The sequence below is a fragment of the Nannospalax galili genome, unplaced genomic scaffold (assembly GCF_000622305.1).
Source record: "Nannospalax galili isolate Female #2095 unplaced genomic scaffold, S.galili_v1.0 scaffold113, whole genome shotgun sequence".
Lineage (NCBI taxonomy): Eukaryota > Metazoa > Chordata > Mammalia > Rodentia > Spalacidae > Nannospalax > Nannospalax galili.
In genome coordinates, this window is record NW_008335444.1 from 4924121 (window position 1) to 4950855 (window position 26735).

Consider the following 26735-nt stretch of genomic DNA (forward strand, 5'->3'; position numbering starts at 1 on the left):
GGGCGCAAAGGGAGACCCTTTTCAAAAAAAACAAAAAAAAAAAAAAAAAATTCAAATAGAATGCCAGGTATGGTGGTACACATTTTTAATCCCAGCACTTGGGAGGCAGAGGCAGGCAGATCTCTATAAGATTGAGGCCAGCCTGGTCTACACAGCGAGTTTCCCATGCCAGCTGGGGCTATAGGGAGACCCTGTCTCAAAAACAAATCAGACAGTATTATGTATGACATACTGTTTCAGAATGTCTATTGCCCATTACCTAGGGCACAAAGGCAAATTTTAACAAGCATTCAGCAGCCCCCCACTGATCTCTACACACCTCCTTCTGCACCCTCACAGATGCTTTGTGCTGCCTCTATACCACACTGCCAGCAACACCTCACACGAAAGCAAATTTCTTGCAAGGGCCTTTGCATGTACTTTCTTTTAGCACCAATCTTTTTACCCAGTGTTCAAAAACATCTCTGCTCTTTGAATGCACAGACATCTCCTTTGTTAACCCTTTTGTTCCCCTCTTTTAGAAGAGTGGTTCTTTTTAATTTTTATGAGTGTTTACCTGTATGTATGTGCGCTATGTAACTGCCTGGCATCTACAGAGGTCAGAAGAGGGCATCAGATCCTCTAGAACTAGAGTTACAGATGGTTGTGAGCCATCATGTGGGTGCTGAGGACCAAACCTCAGTCCTCTACAAGAGCAGGAAATGCTTGTAACTGCCGAGCCATCTCCCCAGCCCCCAAGTGGCTCATTTTTTATGATATCACAAACCTGCTCAGATAGTTGAGATTTTTCTGCCTAGCATATGAGAAAACTGAAGCTCATTCAGGTTAAATGCAGGGCACAAGGCTGCTTATATTTGGTCTTGAATCAAAAAGCAGCCAAATATTGCTGAAGGATCATAAAATATAATAGGGTAGCTAGGTGTGGTGACACACACCTGTAATCCCAGCACTGAAGAGGCAGGCAGGAAGTTTGAGACGAGCCTGGGGTACCTAGCGAATCACAAGTTTGAGACTAGCGTGAGCTACCTAGAGAATTACAGACCAACCTATGTTATAGAATGAAATCATTTCTCAAAAACAAAACAAACAAGCAACAATAACAAAAAACTGGTATGGTGGCTCATATATGGGAGGCAGATCCAAGATGATTGTCACAAGTTCAAGACCAATGTGTTCTGCATAGTGAGCTCCTGTCTTAAAACAAGCAAAGAAACACACATATAGAGTGAGACAGAGACAGAGATTGTATGAAAGTGTCCAGCTTCAAGTAGGTCCTTTTCAGACCTAGTCAAGCTGACTTCATTACTTTATTCCACTTTTGTTTCTCCTACTAAACTGGGGGTTTCTTTTTGTTGTTGTTGTTGATGATAGTTTTGCTTTTGCTTTTGTTTCATTTTGCTTTGAGAAAGTGTCTTGCTATGTAACCCAGGCTATCCTAGAGTTCATAATCCTGCTAGCCCCAGCCTCCCAGTGTTGGGTACCACAATGCCCTCTTAGACTAAGAACTTTCCGAGAAGAGGAATCGTGCAGGGTTTTTTAGCTTTAGCATTTTAATCTATGTTGAAGCATGACTGTGTCTCCATAAATATTTATTGAATGAAAAATTCCAAATCTTGAGTAGTGTGCACCTAGAAGTTGGTTTGTTCCCTCTTCCTCTCATCTGCCACTAGACATTCCTTAAACTTCATGCCATCTCTGAATGTACCTCTGTGTTCTTCCCACTTGTCCTGACCAATAGAACTCCGGATCAAGAGACAGAACTCATCAGATAGCATCTCCAGCCTCAACAGCATCACCAGTTATTCCAGCATTGGCAGCAGCAAGGATGCTGATGCCAAAAAGAAGAAGAAAAAGAGTTGGGTAGGTAAAGGTTTTGGAGCCAAACCATAGTAGACTGTTTTCACCTCAGTGCAGGGATCCAATAGTTTCAGGGTTAACCAAGAGATCGTCCCTTCTAGTACAAACTTGACTTTGACACCTGCTTGGATCAAGATCTGCTGAATTCTCATTCCTCTAGTCATTGCCTACTTGTCCCCAGCTTCCCTGCAGCCTTTGTACATGTCTGCTTTCCTGAGGCTCGCCATATTGATGAGGTCAAATGTATTTGACCACAGAAGGAGCTTGGAAAGAAATGGCATATCACTTCCTCTCCATTCCCTCACTGTGGGGAGATTTATAAGCAAAGCGGCTCATTCTAGATCCCTGGGAGCCGTTTCCTTGGTTTTGGAGAGGGGCTTGTAGACCTTCCAGCATCACTCCAGAAGCTCTCTATATGTTACTTTGGGCTGGTCCAGAGGTGGGTTTTTCATGTGTATTGTCCCTCCCATAACCCTAAACTGACCTTGGATGATCTTTCTAAAATCTTTAGGTAGATCTAGGGTGTTCTCAGCTCCTCTGGCTGACTATGGAAGGGAGAGCATCCCAGATCCAGACTTCTTGTTCCTCTGTCCCCTGTTCAGGAGGACTATCCACAGACCTTTGCCCAATGCAGAAAAGAGCCAGCTGTGTGAAATGAGTGATTAAGTGTTGCTTCTTCTTCTTCTTTTTCTTTTCACTTTTTTTCCTTCAAAATGCTGACTTCAAATCCCTATTTTTTCCAGGTTTATGAGGTAAGAGATCCCATTCCTCTCCCTTTACTTTTTCTTTCCCTTTGCCACACCCTCCCTGTTTCAAGAGCAACTCCTTCCACTTAAAAAAAAAGGTCCACTCATAACACTAACTGCCCCCCAGTTCCTAACTTACCTCACTGCATGATACATCCACAGCTTCCCCTCATGAGGACAGAGGAGTGGTCTGCTTAGGGGTCAAATGGGAAATCCTAACAAAATTTAAATCTGTTGCCTACCATCTTTCCTTGTTCTAAAATTGGCCTGTTATAAAAAGCAGACACATTGTACTTGTTATCCAGGAAATGAGCTTTTTTAAAATTTTTGTTCTGGCTGGAAAGATGGCTCAGCAGTTAAGAGCACTGACTGCTCCTGCAGAGGATCTGGGTTCAGTTCCCAGCACCTACATGGCAGCTAACAACGATCTGTAACTGCAGTTACAAAGGATCTGACACCTTCTTCTGACCTCCGAGGGCATTGCACACAACACAAGTGCGTTTACACACATGCAGGCAATACCCTCAGACACATAAAATAAAAATAATAAATAAAATATTTTTTAAAACTTTTGTACCATTTAATTTAGAAGCCTAAATGGAAGAGAATTATTGGCTGAAGGTTATCAGTTTCTAGAGACCAGTTCATTTTGACTTTAACATAAAAATTTAGTTCTAGAGAAATATGAACCAAAGACAAATGAGAGATGTGGTCCAAGCTAGGGAATTCTAAAGTCACCCTGAACGCCATGGACCTTCCAAGGACATTTCAGGGCTACAGTATAGTCTAAGGCAAATAGAAAGTGACCCAGAATTTCTGTTCCAAAATAGATGTCTGACCTTCACTCTAACGTTCTCCTAACATGTGCTAGGAGTTGTGAAGAATATGAAAAATTGAGGCCATTATTCTAGTCATTAAGAAGCCTCCCAACCTGGTGGTATATGCCTGAAACCCCTGCACTGGGGAGACTGAGGCAGGAGGAACGCCATGAGCTCAAGGCCAGCCTGGGCTACATAATGAGATCCTGTCTCAAAAAGTGTAGAAGAGGGCCCATGAGATGACTCTGCAGGTAAAAGCACTTGCAATGCAAGTGAGTTAGGTACCAGGAACCCACATAAAGGTAAAAGGAGAGAACTGACTCCACAAAGTTGTCCTCTGACCTCCACACACATCATGGCACAGGTGTATACACCGACACATGCAAACAGTAATAACATAAATAAATTTTTAAAAAACAAAATTGGAGCCAGGCGTGGTGGCGCACACCCTTAGTAGGCAGAGGTAGGAGGATCTCTGTAAGTTCAAGGCCAGCCTGGTCTACATAGTGAGTTCCAAGACAGCTAGGGCTACAGGGAGACCCTGTCTCAAAAAGATCCCCCCCCCCAAAAAAAAAGATAAAACAAAATCAGGACTGGAGAAATGGTTCAGTGGTAAAGAGCACTGGCTGCTCTTGCAGAGGAACTGGGTTCTATTCCCAACACCCACATGGTGACTAACTGTCCTAACCCAAGTCAGGCTGAAGTGAGATTGGGCTAAATAGCCAACAATATATTGGAATGCTTTCTACAGAGACACTGTCCAGTCAGAAGGGAAGCAGTAGAAGCAGGGGTCTGGGAGACCAGCTTCACCAGAGCCCTGACCAAATAGTACAGAGCACAGAGGAGGCCTGGAGGTCATCTAAACACCATTTTTTATATTAGCATTTCCCAAAATGTGTTGTCTACATTACCATTCCATTGAGATGCTCCTTAAAAAGCGATAATATCATCAGATACATTGAGGAGCACTGCACTTTCTACAGAGCACATGTACACTGGAAAAGCTCCAGTATACCTCTCCTTAGCAAAGAATCCTATTCGTCTTTCCTGAACCATTAGCTACAGAGTAAATAACTCCCAGCAGCCCTGACTGTCAGATACTGAAGGATACACAGAGCATTATTGTCACAGATGTTTAATCATTACAGAGGGATTATGCTGTGGCAGATTATGGTCACAGGATTTCTTTCTGCTGAGTGGAGAGAGACAGAGACAGAGACAGAGACAGAGACTGACTCAGATTCCCATGAGGCACTGGTGTGGAGAAAATGCCACAGATTGAAAATTAGAAAGCCTAGATTCTGGTTCCTGGGCTTAAGGTGCACAATAATGGGGCTGGAGAGATTGCTCAGAGATTGGGAGCCCTGGGTGCTCTTGCAGAAGACCTGGTTCAATTCCCAGCACCCACATGGTGACTAACAATCATCCCTAACTCCATTCCAGGGGATCTGACACCCTCTTCTGACCTTCATGGGCATTGTACAACACAGGTGCACTTAGACACATGCAGGCAAAACACTCAAACACATAAAATAAAAATCATAAATAAGATAAAATGTTTTTTAAAAGATGCAGTGTCAAGCAAATCAACTCCGGCCTTTTCAGCCCCATCTCTTCATTTCCACAACTGAGCTTTATGGTACTTTCGACCCCTGATTTCTCCATGATAATACCTGCTAACCAACTGCACACATGCTCTCTCACCCATCCTTCCACAGTCAGATTGGTCCTATAGAAGTCCTGTACACACCCTGCAGTAGCTCCACCAGCTCCCAAGAAACCTATTCCAAGAGAGACACTTTGAAAGGAGATACTCAGTTTATCCTCCTTTTCCTTTACTGTTCCAAAGATGTGATTTGCCTTTGTCCCTTGTAGCCTTTGACCTCTCCTTTACTCTCTGTCTCTTGCTGCCATGCCGTGTCTGTGCCCCTGTTGTGTGTGTGCATGCTGTATGGATGCATGTGAATGGGTGTGGGTCAGGGTCCCCGGCTTGCATATTTAGCTCACATTCCTAACACCCAAACTCATCAACACCAAAATTAAACCAGCTATGGCCAAATTCTAATGCCCCAAGTAGCCCAAGAATTGCAGGGATAGCCCTTGTTCTGTGGCGTTTGGCATAGTAAATAGTGCTAAAAGGTGTGTATGGTAGTGCACATACGTAATCTTGGGAGGTGGAGGCAAGAGGATCAGGAGTTCAACATCAGCCTCTGCTACACTGTAAGCTCAAAGCCAGCCTGGTCTATTTGAGAACCTATCTTTAAAGGAGTTGGGGGGAGGCGTGCTTATATCTGGTGTTTTAACTACTGTGTCATATGCTGAGAATAAAAAATACCAAGAGAAACTTGATACCACTCCCTTCTCTTGATCTCCACAGAACCATACTGTTAGTTTCTAATTGATTTGTGAAGAGATTAATAGATTCTAGGATGATGAGCCCAAGTCTGAGGTGGCATCCTAAGACCCCAAATTAGAGTTTTAAAATACTCAGATATTGGTCTGCTAAAGAAGGTAGATTTGGACTGTTGAGAGATAGACCATGTCACCTCTGTCACTGGGGACATAGTTCCTCACATGGAGTGAGAATACTCAAGATGTTCCCCTAGCCTATAATGGCAACAAACCAAAGATTCTGTTCTCTTGGTCCTAATTTCTAGGTAACTCTGCTGTCATGTGCCACAAATCAACTGACACCTCTTAGAGTGGGCTTAATTACAAGTCAGTCCTCTGCCTCCACATCCCTGTCCCAGACCTAAACCAGTCTTCCTCATCCCAGTGTAGAGCCTTGATATCTCTCTACCTGGTATCTGCTCTCTTCTAGCTTCGAAGTTCCTTCAATAAAGCCTTCAGTATAAAAAAGGGCCCCAAGTCTGCCTCCTCGTACTCTGATATAGAGGAAATTGCCACACCTGACTCCTCAGCCCCGTCATCCCCGAAACTGCAGCATAGTTCCACGGAGACTGCATCACCCTCCATCAAGTCCTCTAACTCATCCTCTGTGGGCATTGAGGTCACTGAGTAAGTGCTCCATCCACCTACCACCCTGGGGAAGCTGCTAGCTGGCAATAATTCCATAGACCCTGACAAATGCCACCTTACTGCTAGCCTTCCCTGAGTCTGTGAGACCCACAAAGGAACCCTTTAAGCATACCAATTGACATGCCGGGCATGTCAGTATCCCCTGGTACTCAATGCTTCTCTGAGAGTCAGGCTGATTCTCACTTCCTTACAGGGCTCCTGCTCACTCAACCCCCCACACTAGACTGTTCCATGCCAGTGAGGAAGAGGAACCAGAGAAAAAGGAGGTATCAGAGCTGCGCTCTGAACTATGGGAGAAAGAGATGAAGCTGACAGACATCCGTTTGGAGGCCCTCAACTCTGCCCACCAGCTGGATCAGCTTCGAGAGACCATGCACAACATGCAGGTCAGTATCTGGGCAAAGCTGTAGGAAGGAGAGAGCACGGTCTGACATGTCTGAAACCCTGCCCTGTCTCTTCTTGCCACAGTTGGAGGTGGACCTTTTGAAAGCAGAGAATGACAGGCTGAAAGTTGCCCCCGGCCCCTCCTCAGGCTCTACTCCAGGGCAGGTCCCTGGATCATCTGCTCTGTCATCCCCTCGCCGCTCTCTGGGCCTTGCACTGACCCATCCCTTCAGTCCCAGTCTCACGGACACAGGTACCTATTTGAGAGAAGAGCCTGTGTGGGTGGAGGAGAAAAGGGCTGGTTCCCTTTTTCACCATTCCACCTGCTGCTCTGTGGCATATTCCTTGAGCCAGGAAATAACAGTATTGAAATCTAGAAGATACCACTGTCAGAAGGCACTAGGAGTTGTTAATGGTTCTTAAATTCTAATGTCTTTTTAGATTCCATTTGTCATAAATAAGGAGTAGTCATTTGGAAAGGATAACTACAAAGTTTAGGAAAAGTGCCCCTAAAACCAATTAGTTCTTTTCAATCCCTACAGACCTATCACCCATGGATGGCATCAGCACTTGTGGTCCAAAAGAAGAAGTAACCCTTCGAGTGGTCGTACGGATGCCGCCCCAGCACATCATCAAAGGGGTAAGGACTTCAGGGAGGGACAGCATAGGAGCCAACATAATATAGATGCTCCTAATTTGCATTGGAGCAAAAGCAGTACATGTTTAGTAGAAACTATAGTTCAAATTTTGAATTTTGACCCTTCTTCGGACTAGCAATATGCAGTATGATACACTCTCAAGGTCCTGGGGTAATGACCACAACTCCCAGCCAGCTGTATAACCATGAAGGTAAACAGCAAATAATTCCATGACTTAAGTGTACTGAATGCACTTTGGACTCACATTATCTTCAACTCATGATAGGTTTATTACTTTTTTGTTGTTTTTTTGTTTTCTATTTGGTTTTTTTTTGTTTTTTTGTTTTTTTTTTTTGAGATAGGGGCCCGTGTAGCTCAGGCTGACCTTGATTCCACTGTGCAGCAGAAGATAACCTTGAATTCCTGGTCCTCTTGTCTCCACTCCAGCTTTTTGGGGGGTGTCACAGAGGTTATAACATAGAGGAATATCTGAACTGTCATATGTATGCAAGAAAATCAAGGTTCTGAGTATTCCTAGAACTAGAGTACTCATCTCATGAGACCTTCTAAGTTCCCCTCTTTTGGTGTCATCTGCATTGAGGCTCACATGCTTCAACCTTAACCTTACAGGACTTGAAGCAGCAGGAATTCTTCTTAGGATGTAGCAAGGTCAGTGGCAAAGTTGACTGGAAGATGCTGGATGAAGCTGTTTTCCAAGTGTTCAAGGTAAAGAGCTACTCATACTCCCACAGGCTCTCATCCTCTTAAGGGGCATTCAGCCATCCAGGCATGGGATCCTGGGAACCTTTACTACTTTATGGAGACAGGCAAAACAGGAAAAGTACAAACCCTACTCTTCCTCTACTTTTTGTTACCTATAATATTCCTTTTTTCTTATGGCTTTTCCAACTGCATTTGTATCTTTTCAGCACCCTCACAATCTTCATTTTCTCCCCGCCCCGTCTATCAGGATTACATTTCTAAAATGGACCCAGCCTCCACCCTGGGACTAAGCACTGAGTCCATCCATGGCTATAGTCTCAGTCACGTGAAACGAGTGTTGGATGCTGAACCCCCAGAGATGCCTCCCTGCCGCCGAGGTGTCAATAACATATCAGTCTCCCTCAAAGGTCAGTCTTGGTGTGTATCTTGGGGTGAGGTAGTGGGGCATGGAAGCAGGGAGAGGACCATCAAATAACACATCATGCATTCATGTAACAAGAAAGTACTGAGAAACTAACATAAGGTGCTTAAGTAATGTAGGATATAAAAGGGTAGCATCCAGTCTGATGTTTTTGTCAAGCCTGGGTTTCTTACTCTACCCATTCCCCTCTAGCTCAAAGCATATCCCTAAAAATGAGGTCCAAGTTTTCAAAGTTAGGGGTGAGGGGAATCCTGTGGAACTGTAAAGCAAGTGGCTCTGACTCTCTTCAGTGGGCTCCTAGATGATGAAGGAAAAGCTCTTTGGGGGTCCTTTGCCATCCTCAGAACTGGTCAAGACTCATGTTTTCTGGGGTGGGGTTCAGGTCTGAAGGAGAAATGTGTCGACAGCCTGGTGTTTGAGACTCTCATCCCCAAGCCCATGATGCAGCACTACATAAGCCTCCTGCTCAAGCATCGGCGCCTGGTACTCTCTGGCCCCAGCGGCACTGGCAAGACCTACTTGACCAATCGTCTGGCTGAGTACCTGGTGGAGCGCTCAGGCCGGGAGGTCACCGAGGGCATCGTCAGCACCTTCAATATGCACCAGCAATCTTGCAAGGTGGCTGCTTCCTAGGACCACCTACCCGTCGTTGTGTAGGCCTCAGCATCCCCCAAGACCTTTCCCTAGCCCCTTCCTGCCCCCTGAATCTCTTTTCCCTTTCCACAGCCCTGCCTCAAGTGCTCTTTCCTTCCCCTTCCTTCCTTCTGTCGTCCCTTCCTCTCATCTCTTTTCCTTCCTTTCCTTTTTTTTTCTTTCCTTTCTTCCTTCCTTTTGTGCTATGTAACGTAGGCTAGCCTTGAACTAGCAATCCTCCTGCTGTCTTCTTTTCCAGTCTTCACTCTCCCCTGCCCCAATTTCTTTGCTGACTTTTGCCATTAAGTGTGTGTGTGTGTGTGTGTGTGTGTGTGTGTTAAACCTAGGGCTTCATGTACACTAGGTAAGCACTCTAAAACTGAGCTATATCCTGAGCCCTCTTTTTACTTTTTGATTTGAGATAGGATCTTAACAATGCTCCTGCCTCAACCTCCCCAGTAGTTAGTTGGGTTGTGCCTCCAGGCCTGGCTTGCCCCCTTCACTTCTTTTGCCTGTAACTTCTTTCTCCACACCTTCTCTTACCTTTGCCTCAGATCCCCTCAGTGATGATGTTCTCCACACCCTGCCTGTCTCTCATAGCCAATCTCTTATTTTATTCCCTCTACCTTGCTTTCCAGCATTACTTTTGGACCATGGGCTACCTGGGGGAAAGTATTCAAGATTAAGTACTACATGCTATCTCCCCCTGACAATGTATCTTGAGTGCACCCTAAAACTTTAGAATGGTACAAGTCTTAGCTCTTTCAGTCTGGGGGAGGTACATTAATGGTAGCTCATATCAGCCCAATGAAAAGCCATTTACAGAACAGGATGTAGTCCCTACTTTGGGGGAATATCACTGCTTTAAGGAGTTTGCATAATGGAGCCAAGGATTTATCTCAGAGATAGAGTGATTCCCTAGCATGCACAAGACCCTGGGTTCAATCCCTAGCACTTCAATAAATAAATAGATGTTTGAAAGTCTCTGGGACCAGTCAGTCAGCCTGTGGTAACCTGGTTCTATAATCAAATGTGCAAGTACATCCAACAGGAACCAAAGGCCCCAGGGAAATATAGAACTAACAAAGCTTCCCCAAAGTTGTTCTAAGGATCTTCACATGCTGATTTCTGAGTGCTGACCTACTGCTCCTTTTATTCATTCCAGGATCTGCAACTGTATCTCTCCAACCTGGCCAACCAGATAGACAGGGAAACAGGAATTGGGGACGTGCCCCTGGTGATCCTATTGGACGACCTGAGTGAAGCAGGCTCCATCAGTGAGCTGGTCAATGGGGCCCTCACCTGCAAGTATCATAAATGGTAGGCTGGGTCAGGGAAGAGGGAGAATGAATTCATCCCAGTCCAGCCCGTGAGCTTTCCATGTACACATGGCAGACAGTAATTGTTGAGGCAGACTAAGTGAATTCTTCCTTCTTTCTTCCCACAGTCCATATATTATAGGTACCACCAATCAGCCTGTAAAAATGACACCCAACCATGGCTTGCACTTGAGCTTCAGGTAAGGACTGTGTCTCTGCATGAGCCTTCTGGCCTTACCCAAGAGTCTATAAACTAGTTAAACCCTGGATTTGCAGGCAGAGGGGCAGTAAGCAGCAGAACAAGAGAACAGCCAGAGTCTTTCAGGCTGGGAAGGGGATATGGATGTATCTGCATGTTAGTTATGGGATGAAAGAGGACCCTTGAGGAGAGGAAAGATACTAAACACTAGGCGAGACCATGACATACTGCTGACTTAAGACTCTCTGCCTATTTAATCCAGTGATGCCAGGCAGTTATTGAACAGGTTACTGATTTGATAATTAACTCTGCCTCTTCAGAGCTGCTGCCCTGAATGCAGTCATCACTTACTATCACTTAAGAAGCCAAGAGTGGGGGCTGGAAGAATGTCCCAGTGATTGGGAACACTGGTTGCTCTTGCAGAGGACCTGGGTTCGATTCCCAGTACCCACATGGCAGCTAACAACTGTCCTAACTCCAGTTCCAGGAAGATCCAATGCCCTCTTTTGACCTCTTCAGGCATTGCACAACATGGATGCACTTAACACTCATACACATAAAATAAAAATAAAATAAATAAAATATATTTTTAAAGAAAGAAGCCAAGAGGGCATTAATGGGAGACAAGCAGGAAGAAGGGCAAACTGGCAAAGGATGAACCCTGACAGTGTCCCCATTGCCACTCTGACCCTGTTCTCCCTATTGCTGGCAGGATGCTGACCTTTTCTAACAATGTGGAGCCAGCCAATGGCTTCCTGGTCCGTTACCTGCGGAGGAAGTTGGTGGAGTCGGACAGTGACATCAATGCTAACAAGGAAGAGTTGCTTCGGGTGCTGGACTGGGTTCCCAAGCTGTGGTACCACCTCCACACCTTCCTTGAGAAACACAGCACCTCGGACTTCCTCATCGGTACTGGGGTCCAGCTTGCCTCTGGATGCTGGAAGTGATTTCCCTTCCTGTACCTTACTTCCTGGAGGAATGTTCCCTTTGCTTTCTGGAATCTTAGCCTTAAAGAAGCATCAAGCTATGGGGCTTCAAATTTAGAACCACTGAAGTATTTAACAAGTCTTTCCAATGCATTTAGCATCATGAATTGGATAGATTATTTCAGACACCAGAAAGCCAGGCATGGTGGTATGCACCTGTAGTTCTAGCTATTTAGGAGGCTGAGACAGGAAAATTGCTTGAGGCCACTACAAGTTCAAGGCCAGACTGGGGAATATAGTAAGACTTCCCCTCGTTGGAAAAAAAAAAAAAAGATAAATAAATTAATGAGCTGTAGGGGATGGAGAGATGGCTTAATTAGTAAGAGTACTTGCTGCTTCGGCAGAGGATCTGAGTTCAGTTCCCAGCACCCACATGGTGACTCACAACCATCTGTAACTCCAGTTTCAGGGGATCTGACACACTCTTCTGACCTCCTCAGGCACCTACACATATGTGGTACACACAAACTCACACAGGCACACACACATACACATAAAAATAAATAAATCAAATTTTAAATTAATGTGCTCTGGGCACAGCTCACTAGTAAAGCACATACTTCACATGTGCAAGGTCCTAAGCTAAAAAAGAAAGCTAACTTTTCCTTCATTTTCTTCTCACAATTAATGGCAAAAAGGAGGAAAGGTGTGTAGGGGGATTGCCATGCTTCCCTTACTCCTTGTCTTTTTTCCAGACAATCAGCACACATTGGTCATGAACAACTTCAAATTTCTTCTAGCGCTTTGGGTGTCATATCTCTGTACCCGGTACTAAGGAGTAAAAGAAGCATGAGGCTGGGCGCATCAAGGTTCCCAGACTTCTTCATGTGTCATTCTTTTCCCTAGGCCCTTGCTTCTTTCTGTCCTGTCCCATTGGCATTGAGGACTTCCGGACCTGGTTCATTGACCTGTGGAACAACTCCATCATTCCCTATCTACAGGAAGGAGCCAAGGATGGGATCAAGGTAAGCCCCAGCCTCTGACTCCATGTAGGCTTCTTATTGCTGTCTAACAGTAATTTGTTACCCGTTATTCAGCCTTCCCCCAATAGTCCCTCCCTCTTTGCTTCCCCGGCCTCTGGCAGTCACCATTCCACTCTCAATTTCTATGAAATTAACTCTTTTAGATACCACATAGGAGTGCAATCAAGTGATAACTTGTCTTTCTGTATATGGTTTATTTCATTCAACATGATGATCCCCACTTCCATCCATGTTGTTGTAAATGACAGGCATTGGTTCTTTTCTGACTGAATAGTATTCCACTGTGTATATATACCAAATTTTCTTTATGCAGTCATCAGCTGATAGATGCTTGGATCATTTCCATCTCTTGGCATTAACAAGGGAGCATGGAAGTCTCTTCAACATACTGATCTCATTTCCTCCAGATATATATCTGGTAGAAAGATTGTTGGATGATATGTCAGTTAGTTTTAAATTTTTTTGAGGAATCTTTGTACTGTTTTCCATAATGGGTATAATAATTTATACTCCCAGCATTCCATTTTCTCCATACCCTCACCAGCACTTGCTGTCTGTAGTCTTTTTGAAAATCACTGTTCTTATTGAGGTAACATCATAATTAATTATGATTTTGATTTGTGTTTCCCTAATGATTAGTGATACTGAGCATATTAAAATGGACTTTTGGCTATTTGTGTGTCTTCTTTTGAAAAAATAGCTATTTAAGCCAGGCATGGTAGCATGCCCCTTTAGTCCCCCAGGCAGAGGCAGGTGGATCTCTGTGAGTTCAAGGCTAGCCTGGTCTACATACTGAGTTCCAGGCCAACTGGGGCTACAGGGAGACCCTGTCTCAAAAAAAAGAAAAATAGTTATTTAGGTCTATTGTGCATTTAGGAAAAATTTTTATCACCTATAAGTTAGGGCCTAATGATCACTTAAATTCATTCCAGCACTAAAAAACTATGATGATGCCGGGCATGGTGGCGCACGCCTTTGATCCCAGCACTCAGGAGGCAGAGGCAGGCGGATCTCTGTGAGTTCAAATCAAGGCCAGCCTGGCCTACTAAGCGAGTTCCAGGCCAGCTGGGGCTATAGGGAGACCCTGTCTCAAAAAGACCAAAAAAAAAAACCTATGATGCGGGGGCTGGAGAGATGGCTCAGCGGCTAAGAACACTGACTATTCTTGCAGAAGACCTAGGTTCAAATCCCAGCACCCACATGGCAGCTAACAGCTGTCCGTAACTCCAGTTCCAAGAGATCCTACAGCCTCTTCTGTCCTCTGTGGGCACTGCACAACATGGGTGCACTTACCTACATGCAGGCATAACACTCATACACGTAAAAAATAAAATAATAAATAAAATATTTTTAAAAAAAACAAAAAACAATGCAATGACTGGTCCTTATCAATCATGTATCACCCACAAAAGTAATTTGTTATTGAGACAGATATTTCTGATGATATAATGAATTTCTAAAATGTTTTCTATCAAAAAATACCAAAATCATTGTTTCATTTATAAATTTGTGGATATTTTAAAGGAAATCTTGCATTATTAGTAATAGATATCCAATTTAAAAAGTAATGTTTATTCTGTGGGGCTGAAGAGATAGCTCAGTGGTTAAGGCCCAGTTTTAATTCCCAGCACCTACATGGCAGCTAACAACTATCTATAACTCCAGTTCCAGGGAATCCAGCACCCTCTTCTGACCTCCACAGACACTGCACAACACCAGTGCACCTCCTACATGGAGGCAATGCACTCATACACATAAAAAAATTTTTTAAATAATTTCTTAAAAAGATATTTATTCTCAGCCAGGCATGGTGGCGCACACCTGTAGTTCCAGAACTTGGGGGGCAGAGGCAGGTGGATCTCTGTGAGTTCAAGGCCAGCCTGGCCTCCATAGTGAGTTCCAGGGCAGCTGGGGCTACAGGGAGACCCTGCTTCAAAAAGACAGAAAAAAAAACAAAATTTGTTCTCAAGAAATTTTTAAATATTTAAAGCTATGATAAGTCAGGAGTGGTAATACATACTTTTAATTCCATCACTTGGGAGGCAAAGGCCAGTGGGTCACTGTGAGTGCAAGATCAGCTTGGTCTACATAGTGAGTTCCAGACTGGCCAAGGCTACATAGTGAATTTCACCCTGTCCTTAAAAAAAAAAAAAAAAAATTTTTTTTTACTAAAATTGAAAAAAAAAAAATTGTGCATTATAAGCTTTAGTGCATCTTAGGTATCCATCATAACAAGTGCATACTCTCACATGTATGTAGAGCAACTCACAGGAGAATAGAATGGGTAGTTACCAGGGCCTAGAGATGTGAGGGTAAGTAAATATCAGCCAAAGGATACAAAATCTCATTCAGAGATATTGAATTCAAGAGGTACACTGTGCAGCATGGTAACTGTAGGTAACAGTATACTTAAAACTAAAGCCCTTCATGGTGGTGTGTGCCTTTAGTCCCAACACTGGAGGCAGAGGCAGGCAGATCTCTGATTTCAAGGCCAGCCTGGTCTACATAGTCAGTTCTAGGCCAACTGGGGCTATCGGAAGACCATGTCTCTAAAAGACAAAAAAAAAAATAGAAAAGGAAGGAAGGAAGGAAGGAAGGAAGGAAGGAAGGAAGGAGAAGGAAGGAAGGAAGGAAGGAAGGAAGGAAGGAAAAAATAGATTTAAGTGTTTCTACCACCAAAGAATAAGGATATGACTTCATATATTCAGACTATTAGCTTGATTTAACCATTCCACATTTATACATGCTTAAAACACGCTGTACTTTATAAATATATACAATTTTTATTATGTAAATCACTTTATTCTAATTAACTGACAAAACATTCCACAGCTAGATTAAGAAAGCCACTCAAACACTTGCCCAGTCCCAGACTCTATCCATCTCAGTGAACTTGTGTACAGTCAGAATGGCCATCGAGCTCGAAGCTCAAAGCCATCAAGCTTCAATTAAGGTTTTATACTTTCACTATCAATTACAGTTTTATTCACTTATCCACCACAGAAAAAAAAAAGAAAGACAGAAAAGAAGGGCCTAGAGGGATGGCTCTGACTGATTTTGCAGAGGACCCAGGTTCGAGTCATTAGCACCCATGTGGCAGCTAACAACCATCCTCATACCAGTTCCAGGGGAATCCAACAACCTCTTCTTTCCTCTGAGAGCACTGCATGGCATAAGTACACTTACATACATGCAGGCAGTACACTCATACACGTAAAACAAAAATAATAAAATATTTTTTAAAAAGAAAAGAAAATGACAAGGCTATGTCAGAGTTGAAACTAGAAAACAATTAACTTTCTAACCTTTTTCATGGCTCACATGTCCTTTTGCCAACATTTTGTCCATCCTCATTACTTATTTTTAATCTCAATGCGATTTTTGTCAATTAAAAACAAAAATTTGTTGCCAGGTGTGATGCCACACACCTTTAATCCCAACACTTGAGAGACCGAGACAGATGAATCACTGTGAGTTCAAGGCCCGCCTGGTCTACAGATCAAGTTCCAGGCCAGCTGCAGCTGCAGGGAGACCCTATCTCAAAAAACCAAAAAAATATAAAATAAAATAAATAAATAAAAATAAAAATTTAGGGTGGGGAATATAGCTCAGTGGTAGATCACATGCCTAGTATGGTTGCATTCCTAGGCTTGGTTCCCAGCACTGCAAACAATTAGTAATTAATTTAGACCAGACAAGATGTGGTATATGTCTTTAATTCTAGCCCTTGAAAGTCAAGATGGGAGAATCACAAATTTGAAGCCAGTCTGTACTACAGAGAACACCCCAAAATTTGTTGTTGGTTTTTTGAGACAGGCTCTCCCTGTAGCCCCAGCTAGCCTGGAACTTGCTATGGAGACCAGCCTAGCCTTGATCTCACAAAGATCCACCTGCCCCTGCCTCCTGAGTGCTCAGATTAAAGTCATCTACCACCACACCTGAGTCCAAGTATTTTTTAATGAGGTTTTTTTTTTCAAAGTATTTTATTATTTTTATTTTATGTATGTGTGTATTGCCTGCATGTAGGTAAGTGCACCTGTGTCGTGCAATGCCCGAGGAAGACAGAAGAGGCTGTTAGATCCCCTGGAACTGGAGTTACGGACAGTTGTTAGTTGCCATGTGGGTACTGGGATTCAAACCTGGGTATTCTGCAAGAACAGTCAGTGTTCTCAACCGCTGAGCCACCTCTTCAACCCCATGAGGTTTTTGGTTTTTTTTTTTTTAAGCTTTCCACTGGGCATGGTGGCACATGCCTATAATCCCAGCACTTCAGAAGCTTGGTGGGAAGACAGCCATAAGTTTGAGGCCCGCCTAGAATACATAGCAAAACAAAATTAGCTGGGTGTGGTGATGCATGCTTTTAATCCAGCACTCAGGAAGCAGAGGCAGGCAGATCTCTGTGAGCTCAAGGCCAGCCAGGACTTCTTAGCAAGTTCCAGACCAGTGAGGGCTACAAAGTGAGACCCTGTCTCAAATATTTTTTTTTTACTTTTAATACAGTATGCTAAATTAGCCTCCAAAATTACTCTGTTTATGGCACTTTACTTTCTTTAGTGGGACACTCGGGAACACTATACAGATCAAAGCCTGAAGTATGAATGTATTGCCTGCATGTATGTAAATGCACCTGTGTTGTGCAATGCCTGCAGAGATCAAAAGAGGGTGTCAGATCCCTTGGAGCTGGAGTTACAGATGGTTGTTAGCCACCATGTAGGTGTTGGGAACCCAACCCAAGTCCTCAGAGCAGCCAGTGCTCTTAACTGCTGAGCCATCTCTCCAGCCTCTCAAAGCCTGAAGTCTTCACAGTTGAGGAAGTATATATTTCCAAGGACCATGTTTTTGTGAAATTTAGAAGAGTCAACGTGAGCAAGCCTCTAATCTGTGCTCATCCCTCCCATTAATCACATTTTTCTTCTCTCCAGGTCCATGGTCAGAAAGCTGCTTGGGAAGACCCTGTGGAATGGGTCAGGGATACTCTTCCCTGGCCATCAGCCCAACAAGACCAATCAAAGCTGTACCACCTGCCTCCACCCACTGTGGGCCCTCATAGCATAGCCTCACCTCCAGAGGACAGGACAGTCAAAGACAGTACTCCAAGTTCTCTGGACTCAGATCCTCTGGTGAGTAGAAGTCATTCTGCAGTTTTAAAGAGCAAAGAAACAAACAAAAGGAGAGTATTGAAGAGCTGAATTCTTCACATTCTTGAGGCATACTCTGATGGGCCTAGGGGATTGAGGAATTTCAGCAAGGCCAAGACCAGAATGAGGCCCTTGAGTATCATGATCTTCGGTTATAATGATCATAGGCCTGCAGCCTAGCTGAAGTTAATAACATCCCAGGAAGATGTATTCTAACAAATAAGACTCAAGTGACAGGCAGAGTCTATGTAAGAATATCAACCAAAGAGGGACTGGACAAATGGTTCAGCAGGCAAGAGCACTTGCTGCTCTTTGAGAGGACCAGGTTTAGTTCCCAGCACCCGCGTCAGGCAGCCCACGACTGCCTAGAACTCCAGCTCCAGGGGCATCCAATACCTCTACCTCTGGCCTCTGTGGACACTGCACTCATGTGCACATACCCACATGCAGACATACACACAAACACATAATTTTATAAAAAGACAATATCAGCCCAGCGTGGTGGTGCATGCCTTTAGTCCCAGCACTCAGGAGGCAGAGGCAGGTGGATCCTTGTGAGTTCAAGGCCAGACTGGTCTACATAGTGAGTTCAGGTCAGCTGAGACTACAGGGAGACCCTGTCTCAAAAAGACCAAAAAAAAAAAAGACACTATCAACCAAAGAAATAGAGCGATAGGACACTTTAGTGCTCTTTCGGCCTCTGCCTCTCTCCTATTATCCTGAGACTCCATCAGCTAAATGAATTCTACATGACCCCTGTAAAAAGCAAAGTAGGGGAAAATATTTGCAATAGATATAGCCAAAAGAAGATTAGTACCTAAAATATGTAGTTAAAAGAAGCTTCTAGGGCTGGCAAGATGGCTCAGTAGATAAAAGCACTTGTTGCAGAAGACTGACAACCAGTTTCAGGAGACTCCTCCTCTTGTAGAGGACCCAGGTTTGATTCCCAGCACCCACATCTCAGTTAACAACCATCCATAACTCCAGTTCCAGGAGAATCCAGCACCTACTTCTGACCCCTGTGGGCATTACACAACATAGGTGCATTTACATACATGCTGGCAATACATTCATACACAAAAAATAAAAATAATAAATATTTTAAAACTCATAAATCATATGACCTTGCAATTGTACCTCTTTCCAGTAGGAATTCTTACAATTAAGTCATAATACACTTTTATTTAAATTTTGACTTTGTTGAAAACAGCTGTTATGAGTCAAAACACTTTTCAATTGGGAGATTAATTAATAATATAGATAGAAAAGGTGATAAGAGCTGACTGTTTATGTGCATGTGTTTACATCAGGATTGGAGCAGTTGTTATTGCTTCTTCAGGAACTACCCCTAAATGCCGGGTTCTGAATCATACTGAGGATCAGGCCCACGATCTAGGTTTTTATATATTTCCCTGTAGACAGGACCCAGCATCCCTGTTCTCAATTACCCATCTCTTTACTTCTTTTTAGATGGCCATGCTGCTCAAACTTCAAGAAGCTGCCAACTATATTGAGTCACCAGATCGAGAAACCATCCTGGACCCCAACCTTCAGGCGACACTCTGAGAGTCTAGCAGTTGTCACCCTGGACAGCAGAAGGCTGGCTTCAGCTTCATGAGATCCTCCTCTCCCCTCTTCTTTCAGAGCTCCAACTCTCCAACCCCACAAGGAGAAAAGGAGGGAGGAGGAGGGCAAGAAGAGGAACAGGTTCTTGGTGCTGCATCTTTGAGAACTTCATAGTAGGAATTGGAGGGGTAGAGTTTGGGAACTCATGCCCCCTAAATACTAAATACAGTAGGCTTCCTCTCATGACTTTGGAGGAAAGATGATTCTGGGTCTTTTCTTCAATTCTTGTTTCACCTACAAACTTCTGGGCTTTCTGGGGAGGGATTTGGAAGACATCAAAAAACTCTGCAGCAGTTTCTAACTGGTTCTCATGAACACCTCTGAGACAGTCACTTGTGGAGAAATCAAAGGGAGGCAGGAAGCTCCACAGATTTTCTTGCAGATCCTTCCCAATTCACCACTGCCAACAATCTTTCCCCAAAGATTTTTCTGGCCAGAGCCCAGAAAAGAAGCATGTGTTTTTTAAAAATGTGTAAATCAACCTGTGAAAGGTATAAAAGCAATGGAAAAGATGAAGCTGGAGAGAGGGGACCCAGTTGCCAAGAATGAGAGCTGCCAGTACTTGCCTTCTGGATGACATAGGGGACATTGACAAGATGGCTACCAATCTAAGACATCACCAAACCACAAAAGTAACATTACAGCCTTCAGAGAAAGACTACTAGCTCTGTCTTCCTACCCTCTAATTTAACATGCATGAAAGTCAATAAACCCTACTTTTTCATTTTTTATTTTTTATTTTAATTTTTACTTTTTTCCTTCATTTGCCTATTTATTCCCCTCGATCCCCCATTTTCTCACATTGTCCATGAGATACTTGGGTTGCTCTCCAGGGGATAGTTTGGCGTTCCAAGTAGGTTTTCTTTGGAGGATTTAATTTCATATAATTGGTACAAGTTAAATGCCTGGCATGCCACTATCTCTGGCATCCTTGGGGCTTATATGAGATAAGAAACATTGACTCAGAATAGTAGGAGAGAAAGAACCCAGGTCCCTTGACTTTCTTTTTGAGAAAGCACATGTTTTTCCTGGAAGCTCAATTGCCATCCTCTGGCATGATAGAAAATCTACTCTGAGCTTCGTCATGGACTGGAAGAAAACCAAAATACTGGAAACACCCACCTGTCTTATGGCCTGTTTGGCCCCTCATTGCACTATTTGGATGGTAGCCACATTGCCTGACTGAATCAAAATTCCCTAGCTGTTTGTTTTTGACAGGTAAATATTCACTTATAAGAGACTGAACAACCATGTGAGATGCTCCAAATCAAAACATGAGGCTCAAGGAGTTTGATTTTTTTTGCCAATATTTGCCTTCCAAAGAGATCCCACCCCTCGCAGAAGTTGCTCTTTTCCTATTGCCCTGAAGGTCTAGCAATCCATGCTCTTTTGTTTGATAAGTACTTGTTGAGTACTTAACTGTGTACCAGTCACTATGTTTTAAAAGGGGGGCAAGACTTGGGTCCTTAAGTTCATAGACTAGGAAGAAATCTTAACCTCCATTAAGTGCACACCTCCATATTGTCTGGATGTTTAAGATCATTTAAGAAACAGGTGAAATCCAATGAGTTGGTCAAAAGAAGCCTTTGATTAGATATTCATTATGTTGTAGGCAGAAGATCTGCAATCAAGATGGAGCTTGGACTATGGAATCTTGCTTGTCTGGAGTGAGCAAGTCTACTTCTGTCTTTTCTGGAAACCAGATGGGACTGGAGTCCAGGCTGAGCTGCCTGGTGGGCTAATATTTCAGCACTCTGCAGTTCAGGGATATAGTGATGAGCCTAGGCCTAAGTGTTTGCTCTTCAGATTCCTAAGTAGCACAAGACTTGTCAAAATCTATACTATAGAATCCATAGGCATACTAACCTGGACCATTACTGTACCCAACCAAGGAGTTACATGCACCTGAATCTTCAAACCAGTATATTTTCATTTAGGTCCTCAAGATGGTCTAGGTTGTCCCTCACCCTGCCCTCCCCCAAAGCTTCTATATTCACCTGGTAGCCCCAGGGATGACAGGGTCCTCTATTCTGGAGACTATTATTGCTATTGCTGCTAATTTCGTGAGCTGTGAAAATCTCCAACCAACTCAGCTGCAAAATATGCAATTCTGTGGTGGGAAGAGGCTGTTTGTCCGAGGGTGGTGCTGAGATCATTGCCTCAAGGTCTCTGCTGTGCAGAGTAAGAAGGTCTCAGAGCTGGGTGTTCCAACTTGAGAAGGAAGGGAAGACTGGATAGTCCTACTTTGGACTAGGCCTCTTCCAAACCCTATCCTAAGCTCCAGTTCCATGGCAAGGCTCAGACTTTTAATGCCATCCTAATGATTGAGCTTTTAACTCTCTTTTCTGGTGCTGCCCAGCCAGTGCCTTCTGACATGGATGTTACTGGCTACTTGAGAAGAAGGAAAGTGGGAAATGCCTTCTTCCATTGCAACTGCCTCAAACCGCAGAGGGATTCTTGGCTCTGGTAACCATGGATACCATCGTGAATTTTATTTGGGTCTACAGCAGGTTGATTCTGGAGGCCTCTCATACAGTGACTTCATTTCTATTCCTGGGATCCACCACCCTCTGCTCTCACTTGACTGCTGCATTTAGTCCAGGCCTCTAATAGCTTTCCTCCAGAAAGTATGTTCCCATCTCGTGAAGTGGTCTTGGAGCCTCCACTTTCCTTCTGGAACCTGGGACCCTGTTTACAGTCATGCATCTGGGCCCCTCACAGTGGAATCAACTATCTCACAAAGGAATCATGGTTATGTGGCAACCGCAGAAGGTCGACCCTCCTCATGGTGCTATTATAACCCCTTGTGATGGTCATCCACACTTCTCAGAAGCAAAAACCTGAGCTCCCCCTCAGTGCTCTACAATGGCAAGGAGCAAATCCACAGCGTTCTTTCTGATCTTCACGCTTGATTCTTGGTTGAGACTACTGGGGACTCCTCAGAAAGAAGAAATTAGGTCCCAGAGCTAAATTCTCTGCTGCTTCAGAAGAATCCAGTCTATCGCATTCTGGAATTTGTGCTGTTCCCTTCCCCTTCAACTCCCCTAACTGCATCCCTCACCAAAGTTGGCTAGTAAAGAAGAGGGTTCAATACCCAACATCAGTGTTGGTCTCAACCTGATGAGTCTCAGCTCTAGGAGAGGCTCAACAGAGTCCCTCTTTTGGATGAAAACCAATAAGTTGTATCCAATGTATTTGTTTCTTGGTCCCTGCCTAGGCACTAAAATAAAATACTAGGTATTGGAGGCTATTTATTATGGGATTGATGTCTGTATGTATCTTTCACACATGCACACAAGAGCAGCTTGCTGTTGCTGTCTCGTATGTTCTGAAGCTTCACTGAGTTTTGTGTTGTTGGTTTTTTTAGTTATGCTTTCTGGCAACTCTTTGGTGCTTATCTCTTTTTGTAAATCCTTACACCAATGTCTTTCATGTAGTCTAATCATTGAGAAGGTAAAGACGGACAGGGAAGAATGGGGTAAAAAAAGGAAAGTCTTTATTGGTTGGTATACTACATTTGGTCTTGAATTGCCAACCTTCTAACTAATCTATCCATACTGAAGGACTTAAGACAAAAGAATGATTTTTCCCCCTTTTTATTTCTTGTCTTGTTTTTCTGGTTTGAAAGGGTTTAAGTGGACTTAATCTGGCCGTCTCTTCACTTGTAGCTCTCAGAAATGAGTTACACTATTCAGACAGATACCCCCCTTCCAGTGACCTGAGGACTGTTTCCTATAGTGTTCCAGAAAAGTAGGGCGAGAAGTGGTGGCTTGCTGCCTTTTACAACGCCTCCATTATCACCAAGGATGACACTCATCATATGCATAGACCACATTTACCTAATTATATATGAGGATTCAAGAGACTTTAATGATTTTTGTTTGTTTTGTAGTCCCGAGCTGACCTGAAACTCGATATGTAGACCAGGTTGGCCTCCATCTCACAGAGATCCGCCTGCCTCAGCTCATAAGTGCCAGGACTAAAGGCAAATGCCACCATGCCCAGCTGATTTTTTTATTACAAAGTATTTGGGAGAGAAAGTTATGCTAATCACACAGCTGTTTAAAGTGCTAAAGTAATTCAGATTGTCAGTTGCAGTTTATCATACTTTATCCTTTCTTTCATCTTGGGTATTAACTAAACTGAAACTAATAAATAGACTCCATAAACCAACCCCCATGATAAGAAGAGAAATGTCCCATTGCAGAGGGTTGGCAAGAGAGTTGGATAAGGTACTAACAGACTTGCTAGCACTTTTTTTTTTCCAGTTTTGGAGATTGAACACATGCTAAGCAAGCACTCTGCCACTGAGCTATATCTCAAATCTTTGCTTTTATTTTTTAAAACAGAGTTTCACTAAGTGCCCATGATGGCCTTGAATTCACTAAGTATTCCAGGCTGACTTTGAGTTTGTGATCCTTTTCCCTCAGTCTCTCAAGTAGTTGGGATTTTGGGCCTCTATCACCAGTCCTGATACACTCTTATATGATTTTGAGAACTGTTCAAGTGTTTTAGTTCCCAACAAGGAGGCCATGAATAAAATGCATTCCCAAATGGCCAAAGCCTGAAGATCCTGCCCTTCATAATCAAATCAGCTTTATACATTCATGAGTCCTCAGTTAACCTGCTCAGGATAACAGGGCCACTGACCTGGCTCTCCCCACTGCCCAGGGTACATTTATATACATCTGCTTACCCTAGCTCTGGAAGCAGGTGGTGCTGGCCATAGACCTACAGAAGACAGAGTAGACTGGAAAGTAGCATAGTCTTGAAGTAAGGAAACCAGTTGAACCTTCATAACTGCAAGGAGACAAAGACAGTTAAAAATCAATCCTGTTTTAGCTGGGCATGGTAGCATATGCCTTTAATTCCAGCACTTGGGAGGCAGAGGCAGTAGAATCTCTGTGAGATCAAAGCCAGCCTGGTCTACATAGTAAGTTCCAGGTCAGCTGGGGCTACAAAAAGACTTAAAAAAAAATAACCCTGTTTATACTAGCTCGTTCCAGTTTGATGTTTTGGCCATCTTTCTTAATAATTATGTCATAGAGAACACTCTGGAAAGGTGATCGTGAAAGGTGAGTCCCTGGTTCCTTGATTCAACCTTTCATTCTTTAAAGCAGTGGTTCTCAGAGGATATTTCTAGACCAGCAGCAGCAAGCAGCATGTGGGAACCTGTCAGAAATAAAATTCTCAGACTCTGCCCCAGATTTAACCAAGTCAAACTGCAGTGTTAGTGCCCAGCAATACAAATTAACAGCCCCTCCAGTGAATTTGAAGCATGAGAGTCCACTGGTTAGAAGGGGAAGCCAAGTATCAGAGTCCTCACTCAAGTGGTTTAAGACCCCAAATAAGAAGATCCTACATTATCATTATTAACATTATTTTCAAAGTCACTTTTCTCATGCTTATGTTTCTTGGGTTTTTGTTGTTGTTGTTTTTCACAATGAAACGTGTTAGGGAAGCACCTGTGTATTTCCTAGCTGAGTGCAACCTTCAATGAAAAACCTGTCTAAAATTTCTACCTGGCAAACTAAGGGGCTTCAATAGGGAGAAAGTGTTGGAGGTCTCTAGTCCAGACTGCTCTTCTGCTGGATTCTTTGTCTAAACATTTTTCTGATAATAGGCTAAGTTTCTAATAGGGTAAGTTAACTCAAGTCTAATTTGCATTCCCATGACAAAATGTTCTTCCAGCAACATCCTTCTCCCTTCTATGAGTGATAAAGAACACTGCTGGGTCTGAGAACTTGGTCAGACCCTCCTTCCCCAAGGCAGCTAGCCACTGTACAGCTCCAACATGCCTCTGTCTGTGCTCCCTCCCCACAGCTCGGAGAGTTCTACACACTGAACCGGGACTCTACGTCCTTAGGTTCAGCCTTTGCATTCCCATACCAGGATCTATATACAGATCTCAACAAATGCCTCTTTTTTTAAAGAAATCCAGAAAGAGTTTCATATCTTCCCAAACTCACAGACTAACTGATAAGGTCATGGAAGAGATGAGGCCCTTTAGAAGTTTTGTTTCTAATCTGTCAGTTTCTCTGAGAGTGCTTTTGTGTAGAACACAAAAAAATCAGTAGTACCAGATCTCTTGAGCTCAGAAACTACGCACTTCAAGGACTAAAGTATGAGGATGGCAAGTGTAAAATAATTGCACTAAAATCACCTATTTGCCCTCCTGAAGGCCCGTGATGTGATGGGTCCCTGGCTATCTCCTGTAGCGTCATCCTGCTCCCCTGCCATTTCTCTGAAAAAGAAGATATAAGGAACAAACTCCAGCTCACAACCAGTCTTGGTTACTGCTGTGCAGTGGCCTCCCACTTCCTAATGTTCTTTTGTTTATTGCTTCTAACAAAAGAATTTTTAATGAGTTCTAGACCCTGGTAGCTTCCTTTCCTTCCCCACTCCCTATCCTGTTTTAGGCAGCACTGTTTATGTGACAGTCTGTGTTTCTCAAATGCATGGCACTCCTCAAGTGGAGGGTGGGCAAGAATGTTCGTTTACTTTTTAAAATTTATTGGGCACAAAAATCCCAAACCAGGATATGTGTGTGTCTGTGTGTTTATGTTTTGTTTTGTTTATTTTGTTTTGTTTATCATTTGACCCCTGCCTCTTCCAATCTATCCCCTTTTATACCTAATACAGAAAAGACAAAACTGAATCTGGAAAGCAAACTGTTGTATATAGTTGCGGTAACAATCATGAAGAGAGTTCGGCTGTCCCTTCACTAATTCATTTTGAATAATGAATTGGTTGAAAATTACATTCATGCCTTGGCCAGCTGAAGAGGCCTTCCTTCATCACCACAGAGGCTACCTTTACCTGGGTCCTCTGTCCATCAGGCATGTCTCCTTCCAGCAAAATTCATCTGTTCTATACCATTTGCGTTTCAATAAAGTTATCTCCTGTATTGTCCACTGGTTCTCCAGCTCCCTCTCTGCCTGGTTTCTGTGTCCATTTATTTTATGGCCATCGCTTGATCTGGAAAGTTAGGCTACTTGTGATCATTTGCCTAACTCAAAAGCAAAACCCACCTACCTGGAAATGTCTGAACCCCAAATCCTAAGCAGGCGTCTTCCCACCTCTTTGGTTGGTGGGCAGGGAAGAATCTGGATCCACTGTAGACATAGTTTCTGCCCTAGTTTGCTTTCCGTTGCTGTGATAAACACTATGACCAAAAGCAACTTGGGGAGGAAGAGGGTTCATTTCACCTTATAGGTTACAGCCC

The 26735-nt window shown here is 43.5% G+C and overlaps 1 protein-coding gene across 8 annotated transcripts in view; it reads left to right on the top strand.

Annotated features, from left to right (window-relative positions):
* Nav1 (neuron navigator 1) overlaps window positions 1–26422 on the top strand; it is a 273468-nt gene extending 247046 nt beyond the window's left edge. For 6 of the 8 annotated variants that reach the window (XM_029562161.1, XM_029562164.1, XM_008830296.3 and 3 more), the window contains 15 exons: window positions 1739–1860; window positions 2601–2609; window positions 6243–6439; window positions 6654–6846; window positions 6929–7097; window positions 7387–7484; window positions 8113–8208; window positions 8453–8612; window positions 9009–9244; window positions 10425–10579; window positions 10707–10778; window positions 11490–11686; window positions 12610–12728; window positions 17669–17866; window positions 19355–26422. In XM_029562161.1, the coding sequence (XP_029418021.1) occupies window positions 1739–1860; window positions 2601–2609; window positions 6243–6439; window positions 6654–6846; window positions 6929–7097; window positions 7387–7484; window positions 8113–8208; window positions 8453–8612; window positions 9009–9244; window positions 10425–10579; window positions 10707–10778; window positions 11490–11686; window positions 12610–12728; window positions 17669–17866; window positions 19355–19450 (2117 nt within the window). In that variant the 3' untranslated portion in view covers window positions 19451–26422. The remainder of the gene's footprint in view (window positions 1–1738; window positions 1861–2600; window positions 2610–6242; window positions 6440–6653; window positions 6847–6928; window positions 7098–7386; window positions 7485–8112; window positions 8209–8452; window positions 8613–9008; window positions 9245–10424; window positions 10580–10706; window positions 10779–11489; window positions 11687–12609; window positions 12729–17668; window positions 17867–19354) is intronic. The other 2 variants (XM_029562163.1, XM_008830297.3) reach the window with 1 other exon arrangement.
* Window positions 26423–26735: the final 313 nt, after the last annotated feature.